Source organism: Anarrhichthys ocellatus, unplaced genomic scaffold (assembly GCF_004355925.1).
Source record: "Anarrhichthys ocellatus isolate YVR2014 unplaced genomic scaffold, GSC_Weel_1.0 scaffold16, whole genome shotgun sequence".
In the NCBI taxonomy this organism is placed as follows: domain Eukaryota; kingdom Metazoa; phylum Chordata; class Actinopteri; order Perciformes; family Anarhichadidae; genus Anarrhichthys; species Anarrhichthys ocellatus.
The window spans coordinates 4,757,170-4,769,926 of NW_022280046.1; the positions used below are offsets into that span (position 1 = coordinate 4,757,170).

General features: G+C 42.1%; 1 protein-coding gene across 1 annotated transcript in view; it reads right to left on the reverse strand.

The window, feature by feature from the left end:
• Window positions 1–12,757, reverse strand: part of vldlr (very low density lipoprotein receptor) — a 42,916-nt gene that overhangs the window by 2,385 nt on the left and 27,774 nt on the right. Inside the window, exons 10-17 of the mRNA XM_031855951.1 lie at window positions 11,428–11,553; window positions 10,370–10,541; window positions 9,952–10,176; window positions 9,741–9,859; window positions 8,756–8,895; window positions 7,303–7,444; window positions 6,588–6,737; window positions 265–342 (exon numbers count right to left, since the gene is read on the reverse strand). Coding sequence (XP_031711811.1) covers window positions 265–342; window positions 6,588–6,737; window positions 7,303–7,444; window positions 8,756–8,895; window positions 9,741–9,859; window positions 9,952–10,176; window positions 10,370–10,541; window positions 11,428–11,553 — 1,152 coding nt within the window. The remainder of the gene's footprint in view (window positions 1–264; window positions 343–6,587; window positions 6,738–7,302; window positions 7,445–8,755; window positions 8,896–9,740; window positions 9,860–9,951; window positions 10,177–10,369; window positions 10,542–11,427; window positions 11,554–12,757) is intronic.

Sequence of the window (12,757 nt, forward strand, 5' to 3'; positions counted from 1 at the left end):
AAAGACACAAACATCAGATAATCCATAATATTCAGTGTCGGGGCTGACAGGCTTGTGGTTCCCACATGTGTATTAAGGTGTGTGTGTGTAGTTGTATGTAGCCTAGCAAATTGCTTGGCAGAGGGGGTGGGGGTCTAGTTATAGTACCACAAGTGCATTTCAAGCTTTGACGACAGTATTTGACTCAAACCCTTACATGGTACATGTGTTACAATAGTCTTGCGAGTGAGTGTATGCTTGCAAGTGTGTGGGATGTGTACTTACAGACTGGCAGTATGGCCCAGGCAGCAGCAGACCCTCTGGCTGTGGAGTCCACCTGGATCGACGTGCTCACGTTTGCCTCTGAGACAAAACAAACCACAGGTCAACACTTTAAACCCAACACACACTTTCAGGACATAATGTTCAGTTCAACGACACATTGAAGAGGAAGAAGATTTAGTCAGACCGACACATCCTGTGTCAGATGGTTAGTGTGTGTGCATGATCAAAAGGCCTCAAGGGAAGGCCGTCCCTATAAGAGATACCGGGGAAACAGGGCCACAATGATCGTGAGCCTTCATGAGTTCACATATCTAAATGCCCTCTTTTTGGATTCACCATGAACAGTTAAGATAGTTATTTTTAAAAGTATAAAAAAAAATTTGAGTAAACATGTAGAAAACAAGGAAAACCTGTGTTCCAAAAAAAAAAAAAAAAAAAAAAAAAAAAAAAAAATCCAGTCGGAGAATTTTGTGTCGGCGACGAGTGAGTGACATGACTGGCAAACAGCTCGGCTGAAAGACTTCAGGACAAAGAGACAAAACACAGGGTTTGTTAACTCATGTTCTTCCTGGCAGTCGGTCTGCTCTGCTGCCAAATAGCTTGGTGATGTAACCAACATGCCAACTACAAAATGGTAATGCATGAAAAAAAAAAAGAAGAGACTCAAAGCAAAAATGTGTTAGTCTGTCTCTCCATACAGTGACTTCAGCCCATTGGTTCCTCTTGCAAACATAAATCTTTACAGAACAGCTCACAGGAAATTACAAAGTCCTTGAAATAAATTAAACTATACATGTTTAACATCATCAAGCATTACTCAAACGGGGAAACACATTGCATGCGTTGGGGTGGATTTTCAGTGGCGGATTAACACACATTTGGTGCTCTAGTGAGTATTTCGAGCAGCAGGTCGGTGTAGGTGGGATTGAGTCAAATTAAGCTGCATAGTGTGTGTATTATATTAAGGAACATGTCGCCCAATACAACAGTGAGGCTTATTGAAGCATTATTAAAATAGAGCTCTATGGCACAGAGGAAGAATACACATCAGGCTTTATTACCGGTATTTGAGATTTGTTGACAATAAGCAGAAGAGACTAGAAGTCTGCTGATAATCTATTTTGAAGTTTTAACATGTTTAAGCACCTCTTTAGTTATAGACCTAATCCAGGGCTGTAACTTGAGTTTCCATGGAATAATTTAAAAAATAAAGAAAACCCTGCAAGATCTTTTTTTGACCCCTGGTGTGGGCATTCATTCTTGTGTTCTGTTGTATTTCCACACACACACACACTTTGTTTTGGTAGTTTGTTTGTACTTCCTAGTGTCTGCCACTAGGTGCTGCTCTGCTCATGGGCTGTTCTTGCAGTCAAACCTTTGCCAACAGAGTTTGATGCTAAACTGGATTAATATCCAGAATATCTTCCTCACCAGTAACAATGGATCAGAACAAAACATGAACACTGTGCAGATGCATCCTAAGAGCTCTACAGTGTTGCATGTGCAGCAGGGGGAAGAGAGCAGAACGCTTTTACCACCAATATGGCTTGAACACAAAAACGGTCAAACTAACTGAATTAAAGTCACGAGAACAACAAACAAGAACTCAGTCAACCGTGTGTTGCTGATTAGGGCCCCATTTCTTGTGAAAGTCAATCACCAACTGCATTTTTCAGAAGATTAGGAGAAAGGTAGTGAGCAAACACTTCATTCTAGCACAAGTTCACCAATCCCATTTTAAAACTTGAGTCTGAAATGTTTGCAGGACTGAGCACTCTGGCTAAATCTACATACAGCGGACGTTAGACTAACATACATCGGTTAAGTAACATAACACCATAAAAAAAAATAAAAAAAATCCATCATTAATGGGACAATGGGAGCCGCCTCTCTGATTACATTCTGGTCTCACAACAGGAGGGACAAATGAAATGGACCTGAAACATTTTGATTCACCAGCTGAGAGCCATTCAGAGCTGTACTCATGGCACAAAGCCTGTGTTAATTTGATCTTTGAATAGATTACACACAAATTGTGATAAAATCCAAAGAGAAATAGAAAAACACAACATTTTTGCAGTGAGATAAAGAAAAATCTCAAACTACAACAGAAAAAAGGGAAAATGTAAACTGAGCAGAAATATGAGTAAGGACGTCGCACTCTGTTATTGGAAACTAGAAGAGCACACCAGCAAGGACACAGCCACAGGTTGTCAACGGTTAAATCAAAGTTGGAAGCAACTCTGAATAGAGTTTGTGCTGAAACTCTGTTTACTGCTCACTATAGACTTGTTATGGCTCACAACTTTCAGACCTGAATAATAGACCAGAGGACAGTTGGAATAGAACGACCCATTCAATACCAAGTTACAAATTCAGAATAAGACTTCAATTATTTATCTGAAACGCACCAAGGCCCACAACACTTCTGAATGTGTGTCAGAACCCAACACACACCAAAGCACGGGCAGAAGCAGTCATTCTGGATATGGTAGACCCAGAACATTAAAAATCTCTGCAGCACTGTGGAAAGAACTTCAATGTTGGCATTATGGCTGATTCGAGCGCAGACGTGGCAAATTCACTGCAACTAAGGCTGCAGCCAAAAACAATTCAAAAGGACAGATGTCCAGTTTAACAAATAAAATGGGGAAACACCACCCGATCCACAGTAAGGAAGGAGAAGAGCAACTTAATTCATTTTTGAACACAGCACAGCATTCTTTAAAGCGAGTTAGCAGTTAGCTTTGGCAGCAGAGCAGGCGACAGCTGACGGTCTTACCAGAGCTTTCCCATCATCCTTTGAGGGACCTTTGGAAGAATGTTCTGTCACAGAGAGCCAAGAGTCAAGCTTTTGACAACAAAACAGGCTACAGAAGTTGCTCTATTTTTAAACTCTACACAAGCGCAAAGTAGGCCTTTGAAAATAGACCAGATCTCAGGAGACTAAACTAGTAAATAAACGCTCGATAGATGAAAGTGGGATCCATTTTTTGTTCAGCAAGAAAGCAGCAATCACCAAGATAAGACACAAGAGCTACATTCCTCACACCACGGACGATATGCACAAACAGAAGCAGCTTTACAGACTGACATGGAGGCAATCCTCAGGATTTTCCTGCAGTTAATAAAGCCAGACACAAACAAAAGTTGGAAAGTGAGCAGACGACATGCAGAAGGAATCCAACCGGTCTAAAGCCACATCGCACAGTAAACCGCATTGATCACAGCGTCTTTATCTGCAGCTCTACAATCAGGACAGCCAGCTGCAGCAACAATAAAATCCTTGCAGGCGAATCAATGCAGCCTTGATTAGCAGAGGCAGCAGAGTGTTGCTTTGTTTACTGTAAATTCACAGGGCCGTTAGGTCTGCCGTGTAGGAGGCGGAAATGAATGCACATTATTTTTACTGCCAAACAGTAAGCACAGTCGAACTCTGACGAAAACAGTTTGCAAAGCCTTTATCGACAGGAAACTAGCGCTCATACACCTTCGAGACTGCTGGAAGTTTAATAAGGGATTGGAAAGGACTTGTATTTGATTAGCATGTTTGATTCAGAATAGAGCTTTGATAAAATATTGAATGAGCGTAAAACCCTTAATCTAAAACAGGTTCGAATAATGATGAATAATATTTTAGTGTGGAACTAAGTGGAGTCCCGACATCCTCCATTTGATCGCGAGTTTGTTCAGCCTGAAGGAAAGCTCTCTCCAGTTACCTCTAAAGGCTGTTATTTCAATCCCACAATGGTAGTTTCAGGTTCAACCCCTGAAGTGAAGAGCATTGCTTTTTACTTTCTTTCACCAACTAGATTAGAGCCGGCCAAAGCTGCGACCGCACAATGCTCCACAGTTGCTATTCGCTTCAGCTGCAACGGCTGGAAAATGGGATAAATATGTCAGCTGACGGTTCAGCAAAGAGCAGCGAGGATTTTTGGCTCCGGCCCAACTAGGGAGCAAAGTGGAGGAGCATTCAGCCAGTGACAGGCATCCCTCTTTAACTCCTCCCACACAATTCTCACATTCAAACAGTATCAGAGATACAGACAGGCATGTAGACACAGCTGTAGAAACACTCACAAAAACTTGCAGAATTGCCCACGCTCAAGACACTCGCTTGGATAAAAAAAAAAAAAAAACAAGTTTGCATGAATCAACACGCTCACAAATGCACCCTAGAGCTGAATGCATGCACTCTCTCGCACACAGCTCGATTTTATACAGCTTGAGAGTCTTTATTCCTGCAGAGAAGAGAAACACAGGATGGGTGGTACATTCCGTTATCACAGCAGCGGTAAAAAGCCTGGAGGCAGCTCAGGATTCCCAAACAGCCCATGTGGAGGCCAAGTCAGGCTGCAGGGACTTTCACTACACCAAGACCATTACATCTGTGTAGAGCAGGCAGGCTGTGAAACCTGCTACAGAGCTGGCAAATTGTTATTGGTGCAGAGAGTTCGTCCCTACCGTACCATATTCTGGTGTCATACCTCTATTCCCCCCTTCTTTTTTTTTTTTTAATAATACAAATTAGGTCTGGTGTTGTGGTAAAATACATGCAATAATGAACTATGGGCGTCTGTATGCTTCAACACAAGTGCTTGTTGAACGGCGTCTGAAATGCCCCTGCACCCAATAATTTCTGCACATTTCTGAAGCAGACAACCCACTTCACTCAGAGGTGAGAAAGCAAGCATGGCATTAACCCGTCTCTCCAGATCCCTTTTCATTTGTCACACAACAACATGTCACTAAGTGTCTACACTCAAGGACAACTCTATGAAACGTCTTCGAGGAGAGACGGTCTTATATGTGGAATTAACCCCACTCTTCACCTGTGAGGGAGGCCGTTTAGAAAAGCTCTGAACACAGACTCGCTGTACAAACAGGGTCATTTCAAGCATACCGACACCTTTGTTCTGGTTGTAGGCTGAAGTAAACAAAATGTTGAATATAGTCCCTGAAATGCCAATGTAATAAGTTGTTGATCCATAAACAAACTAGTAATGCCAGCTAGGGTTTGAAGGAAAATTCCAGTACATTTTCCTATAATTGTGGCCATCCAGATTATGGGTCATGATACATTTGCATCCCATCTCTGTTGTGTTATAGCTTTCCAAATTAACTTGGTCTCCAAGTCAAAAGTAAATAGTTTACTTTTGAGCCATGCAAGTAAGACACCTGGAAATTCTACTTATTTCACCAATATACAGCATGGATCTGAGAAACATTTGAGGTAGATATAACTGGAGCAGGAAAAAGAGGTGCACAGGCTGCACAAACTGTTTCCAGAGTTTCTTGACACAGTCTCAGTTCTCACTGGGAATAAAGTAAAGAAGAGAAGTCTTAAAGAAAACTCAACAGGCCAACTAGGCAGACTCTCATTCAGGCGGGCAGGAGGGACGCAGTTTCCAGGGAGATGTTCCAGTCCTTCGTCTACGCCAGTGTCTCGCTCTGCAGTTGAGTACAATTAGGACAGTATGTGCACTGAATTCAGCCAACAGGTTCCTATCAGACGCTGCTTCAGTATGAAAAGGCTAATCTTTGGGCGTGCAGTAAGGAGCCAGCCGTTTAAAGACTAAAAACAACTGGAGCAGAGAGAGAGGACAAAAAATAACTGGATCACAACCATCGACTCAGTCGTCTGACAGCTCAACAGTAGCTAACGCGGACAGACAGCTGGGTTTGTGGCTGGCATGGATACAGAGAGAAGACAAGACTCGCAGAGGGAACACTCCAGAGAAACATGCTTGAGCGGATGGAAAACGGAGGGAGTGAGAATAAGTGTCCTTTGTTGCATCAAAGCCAGTTTAACCCAAAGAATTGGACTCAATTAATTCTGTTTCTTACAAATGATTCGGTGTTTTGGGGGATGAGATCTACCGTGAAGCCCAGCTCCCTTTAGCCTTTTGTTTTTAAATCAATTCTTTAAGAAGAGGCACATTTGAGAGGAGCAGCACAGCAAAGGGAAAACGAAGCAGAGAGGAACGTACAGGAATTGAAATAATGCACATTAGAATGTTGAGCAGCTACCGGTTTAACCAGCCCCGGTTTGTCCTCTCCCAAACATATAATCAACAACATATTCCCATAATGCCATTCACACGGTCCTAAAGGCATCAAAAGGCAAACTAAAAGATCGGTCAGATCGATTATTGGTAACGGTTTCTTTAAGTTTCTATTTAAAACATTCTTCCTTTTCTTGAAACATTTCCTAATCTAACGTTGCAAGTTGTAGCTTGCAACGCTGTGATCCTGGTTCAGGTGTAAACGTGACATCAATAGGCATATAAAATGTGTTTCACCGGCGTGGTGCCGTGACTCACCAGGTCTGCAGCGGTGGCCATCAGCAGCCAGCTCCTGTCCCTCCGGACACACACAGGTGTATCTGGGCGAGTGTTTGTTGATTTGCGGTGCAGGCAGACACATGTAGCTACAGCCTCCGTTCTCACCTCTCTCTGCGCACCAGTTAGTGCCTGCACACAAGGGTCAATAGCTCGGATTATGCCAGAAATATGAGAAAATCTGTCATTCAACGCATACGATTAAGCCAGTGCTGGAGTTGGCCAATATCTCACACGTATGCATGATAACGTCTTCACTAAGCTCTTCTGCTACGTTTGTCACATCACAAAGTCTTCTGCTCAGTTATTACGGAACTGTAAATGTTCAAACTTTCCATTTGTCTGAGTAAATATCTGACCTTTCAAAATCCAAATGCTGATGACTATGTCATGTCAAGTACGCACACAAGACTGTTTTGTCACAAAGCAAAAACCTACTGGTTCCTTCCATAAATCAGTGGCTAGTAGTCAATAATTGCTGCGTGATGCTGACTATTATGATAACAGTTAGTGCTGAATGTACTTGTGTCATGTGGAATTACAGTAATTTATGATTCACTTTCTTGTCATTAAATCACAGCAGCAGAAAAAAAATAATTAGAGTTTGCTCTGGTGTCACCGATTCTGCAGGACTCTAATAATAAGATTTTCCAGCTCAATAATCACTCATGTCCATCCTCTCTCAGCAGGTTCTTACCAGACAGCTGGATCAGCTCATGGTACACTATGATGTCCTGGGGGTCATTCAGGTTGCTGGCCAGCGTCACCACGTCAGCGCCCGTGAACTTGTTTGCGCCGTAGATGGCTTTATTCTCACCATCTGTCCAGAAGACTCGATCCTGGAGAGAGAGGACAGGAAGAGAAAGCACATTTTCCTCATTGGAAACCAGAGTTGACAAGCGCGAGTTCGGCCCCGGAAACTTATAGCCATATGCCGTTAGCAACAAATTGCTGTGGTAAGGACCACAAAAATGTTTACCCCAAAACAAAAAAGACTGGTTAGAAGTTGGATCACATTTATATTAGGTGGAAATAGAAAGAAGCAAAACATGGTTTTAATAAAACTTATTTTAACTAGACTGTCACTGGATACCATTTTGTTAAGATTGTGCACTACAGTGTTCAGATTGGAGCCGTACCATAAGCACATGTGCCTGCATGTGAATAAATGTGGCCGCTGTCTGAGCGAGAGAGCGAGGTAGCAGTTGTACGAGTGGGTGTATGAGAGAGAGACACAGCGATGGAGAAACGCGTCCATGAATCAGAAAGATGTGAAGGACACAGTACTGATTTATGTATAGCCAGGTTTTAACCGGCAGACATCATAGTTAGTGGGGCTGTCCTTAACATTCGGCCATTATAGTTTTCAGATACGAGGCGTGATCCACCAAGTGCAGCTGATTTCAATAAGTTTTTAAACATGCTTTATAGCTTAATAAAATCATTAAAGGTTTGCCCGTGATCTCGACTGTTTGGCGTAAGGCGGTCATAAAACTGAGTTCTCTTAAGTCTCTCATCTTAACATTAAGATAAAATCAAAACATTTGTTTGATAAAATAAGTTTTAGTCTTGTAAATAGTGAAGCTGCAACATCCCTATTTTTTGCACAGTTTCAGACTTTACTCTTTTCTAAGTCGTCTAGAACAGAGGTACGTACCAAACCAATGTCCCCAAGTAGCACCTTGTACTGTAGATACCAACAATGTAACAACCACCTCTCCTTTGCCATTCCTCTGGCTCTGTGACGGTAAATCACAGATTGATGTAGCAATGTAGTTAGCGCCTTCGGTTTTCTAGAAGTGGCGTTACTAGTTCATGTCAAATGTCATGTCCAACCAAATTTTATTTCTAAAGTATTTTTAATGAACAACGAATTTTCACATAATTGTAATGTTATTTGTTTAAATAACTTGTCCATGAAATTAAACAATTTATGAGTTTTAATTTAAGGAAATGGGCCAGTTGGAGAGAGAATGTTTGGGACTCACTGCTCTAGTGTACGGCAGGCAGTAAATTGAGCTGCGATTCTGCACAAAAATCTCACGACACACTTCATTGTTTACACAGCCCTGACTCAGGATTGTCAAGACAGCCCTTTGTACACAGCATGGCGGTCCTGTGTGAAAGAGAGAATAGAGCATCAGCAGTACCTCAAACACAGTGAGAGCGAAGGGATGAGCCAGGTATTCTGGAGACTGGAGTACTTTCTTCCTGTTGTCTCCGTTCAGGTCGACGCTACAGAGCATGTGGAGCTTCGAGTCGACCCAGTACAACCTGCCTTTGATCAGATCTGGGCGGAAGATTAAGCGTAAAAAGAAACGGGAGAGGAGCGCGTCAGAGAAGGCAAGATGTGAAAGATGGAGATTGAAGAAATAACAGAAGGGTGGATTGTAAATGGGAAACAGGGGAGTGGGAAAAAACGACAGGGCAGAAAAGTACAGGAGGGACAGAATAATTACACATGGTAGGAAAGGAAAGAAAGGAGTGATACGAGGGATGAAGCCCAGATGAACATTGAATATTAGAGTGTCGACAAGAAATGAGAGCAGGGAGTGGAAGAATAAACACAGAAAGAAGATGAGGCATGGCAGGTAGAGATAAGGAAGAAAGAACAGAGGGAGAGAGAAAATCTAAATCAATACAACATTTCATTAGCGAGGACAAATCGATGGCTTTTCTACAGTGATAACGCACGGAGGGGAACAAAAGCAGAGCATTGTGATGTTGGACGGTATGGATAAAATGTAAATACTGAAGTTGAAGTCTAACAGTTTTGGTCTTAATTTTAATCACCGCAAGTATAAGCTCTGCAATAAACTAAAGCGGCAGCTGAAACAAGGTAGTGAACTAAATTGAAGGGGAAGATACAATCTAAACACCAAGGAGTCCAAATTTAGGATGCAGTCCAACTGCTGAGAACAAGTGTATAAACTATCTGAATAAGTGGCTACAAGAGGACGAAATGAGATAATGAATTGAACTATAGCTGCCGTTTAACAGTCTATTATGTTGACTATTCCTGTTCTTCTGATGGAACAGCAGGGAAGAAAAAAAAAAAAAAGTGCTGTGATGGTAGAAGCATACTTCTGGATGAGTCATTGGTTCCTCTGTGCGTGTGTGTGTGCACGTTCCTACCCAGGGTGATGCCATTAGGCCACTGGATGTCCGTCGCCACCAGAACCTGTCTGCCCACTCCGTTCATACCAGACTTTTCAATCTTGGCTGGCTCGCCCCAGTCAGACCAGTACAGAAACCTACAGTACCAACACAAACACACAGAGCTGTAAATTTACAGATGACAGTTAAACGGTTTTCACCTGACGGCAAAACAAACTTTGTTACCCACCCAGAGAGCGGATCCACAGCGATCGATGCCGGTTCTTTGAGGCCACTGTTGAACAGAACTTTCTGCTTGGTGCCGTTGAAGTTGGCTACAGAAATGGCTTTGGTGCTGAGATCAGACCAGTACAAGTTTTTATAGATCCAGTCCACGGCGATCCCCACGGGAGTCTGGACGTTGTCGATCACTTTGTTGTGGGTGCCGACGTCCCCTCGTTTGTCCAGCACAGTGCTGTGAGGAAAACATTCAGTTTAATCATCACGTGGCACTGAGTCACAGGATCACCAAAGTGTTTAAGATTCATCCCGAGGGGGGCATGCATGCACCACATTTAATAGTAAGCAGTCTAAAATATGTTGAGATATGGACCAACTAACTAAACTGCTATTTGCAGAGCCACACTACACGTGTGTCTGTAATCTACCTATACATGGTCCTCTGGCCCAGGTCGGCCCAGAAGAGCATCTGCTGATTGAAGTCTGCATCCAGAGCCACCGTGTTCCTCTGCTGCTCCACAATCTGAGTGTACTCCTTCCTCTCCAGACCCAGACGGCGGATGTCACGGCGGTTGGTGAAGATCAAGCAGGGCTCCTTACCTGAGGACAGGGAGGACGATGTTAAATAAGAGAAAGTCAACCCGTCTTCACAATGTAACTCAGGTTGCTCCGTTTCACTGGCTGACGCTGGAGACATTCACAACTTTTAAACATGATGAATCTCTGATTGAAAGGTCTTCAGTGGAATCAAAGGTTTTAAGTCATGTGTGAGCTCTCTTTTCTAGCCATCCATGTTATCCAGAATCTGATCAGAGCAACACAATTATTGATTTGTTGGTCACATATAACCAGGATATCATTTGATTAAAAATAAATGACAAATTAGTGACATTTCTGATAGAGATCATGAGGATTATTGATAGAAGAGTAAATATATTATAAATAAGAGTTTATAGGATTAGAGGACAAGTCATTTGGAAAAACAAAGAACCATCAGACTGAAAGACAGTGATGGTCTTTGTCAACAGGCAACACAATCGTCCTGTTACTGCAGAAATGACCAAACAGCATGTGATCACACGAGAGGATGACATCTACAGCAGTAGGATAACTCCAGAGCCTTCTTTGAGGACAGGAGTTATTTTTTTATTTTCTTAAATCAATTAAAGACAATCAGTTGAGGATAATTTCTACTTTTATCATGTACTTGCCCACGTTTTCAAAGCTGCTTTTAAGATTTAAACTGTTCTCAGCTTAAATACCGACTTTTTCGTGTGTGAAACCGGTGTTTTCAATCAGGTGGGCAAAACTATACATCTAAAATAAGAATATTTCTACCAAACAAAAGTATGATTTGCAATTTTCTCCATTATTCAGTTACATTTTAATAAGACACTAATCATTTTGCTTACGCAGGTCTCCTTATTTTAACAACCAGGAAACACCGTTTCAGGCAGCAACAGTGTATTCTGAGCCATTGACTCACCGACTGCCTTGCAGACTCCGGTGGTTGGATCCATCTGGTAGCCGTTATGGCATTCACACTTATACCCGCCCTTCAGGTTGATGCAGATCTGACTGCAGATTCCGGGGTTCAGACACTCATTGATGTCTGCAAACAGAGATAGAGAGACGAGAAGATGGAGGGAGGAAGAGAAAACAGAGGGGATACAGCTGGTATCAGACGTTTGCACACGGCCCTGCTGCAACCCAAACACCACTGAAAACATCCCCATTGCATGAGATTGCGAGCTTGGGGTAGACAAAGTGACAATCCTACCCAACAATAAATGTTTTCCCAAAATGCTCTTTAGCAGCAAGCTGCTCTCATCAGAATTAAAAGTAAATATACACACACACACACACACACGTTTGGAGAGTTTAAGTAGTTCGTTTATACCTTTTATTAAGCGCCTGTACAACCAGTGGGACTCATTCCTGATGGGATTATACACATTCCCCAATATCCAAAGCAGTGCTTGAGGCCAAGATTGGCTCAACAACAAAACTGTCAGATAAGTGCCTCCATAACACAGGATTTCTACTTTTGAAAAATAACACAGAAAAATCACATTACACACCGAGGCCAGAAGAGCACAACACCAGTCTACAGTACGTGTGACCCAGCCTGTCAGATTTGTGATTTCTAGGCAAGACAGAATATATTGCAGCGTCAGCCTCAGTCTTTCCAGTCCTTTCTTTTCAAAACATCCAGGACAGTAACCTGACCAGGGCATTGCGATTTCTGATTAATCTGTGAGTGCTTGTGATGTTTACAGTCAACAGTTCTGTCTAATCTACTTTTCATACAATTGAGGTTTATGGCTGCCCTGAAACAAAAGCACGTCAGTGAGCAACAATGAGCTGTGGTATTCTTTTCAGACCGTCTTAAAAATGTGGTAATGTTGAAAATGTTTTACACATATCCGACTAGGGCTGTACCAACTGTGCATTTTTTTTAACTTGCATTTTATGTTTCTATTTAGTTTTTTCAAATAAGCTTTGAAAGTCTGTCATCACACTTTAGGACATCTTCAGCTTCAACATTTATTTTTTTTATTAACAAAATAAATCCTCAGTTTGGCTAAAGTGATTCATCAGACTAAGTGAGTTAGTCCTTTATTAATTCAACTTTAATGAAGATAATGTGTCGGTGCATGCAGCAAGCAGGAGAGCAAACGGTTTTTGGACCAGAGTGAAAATGTTTTTTAAAGGCTAAAATGCCAAAAATTATGGATTGAAGCACAATATATTATTAGATGAAAACATGTACATTTTGGAAATCATTTCAGCCACCTTTTTCCCCCCATACACTG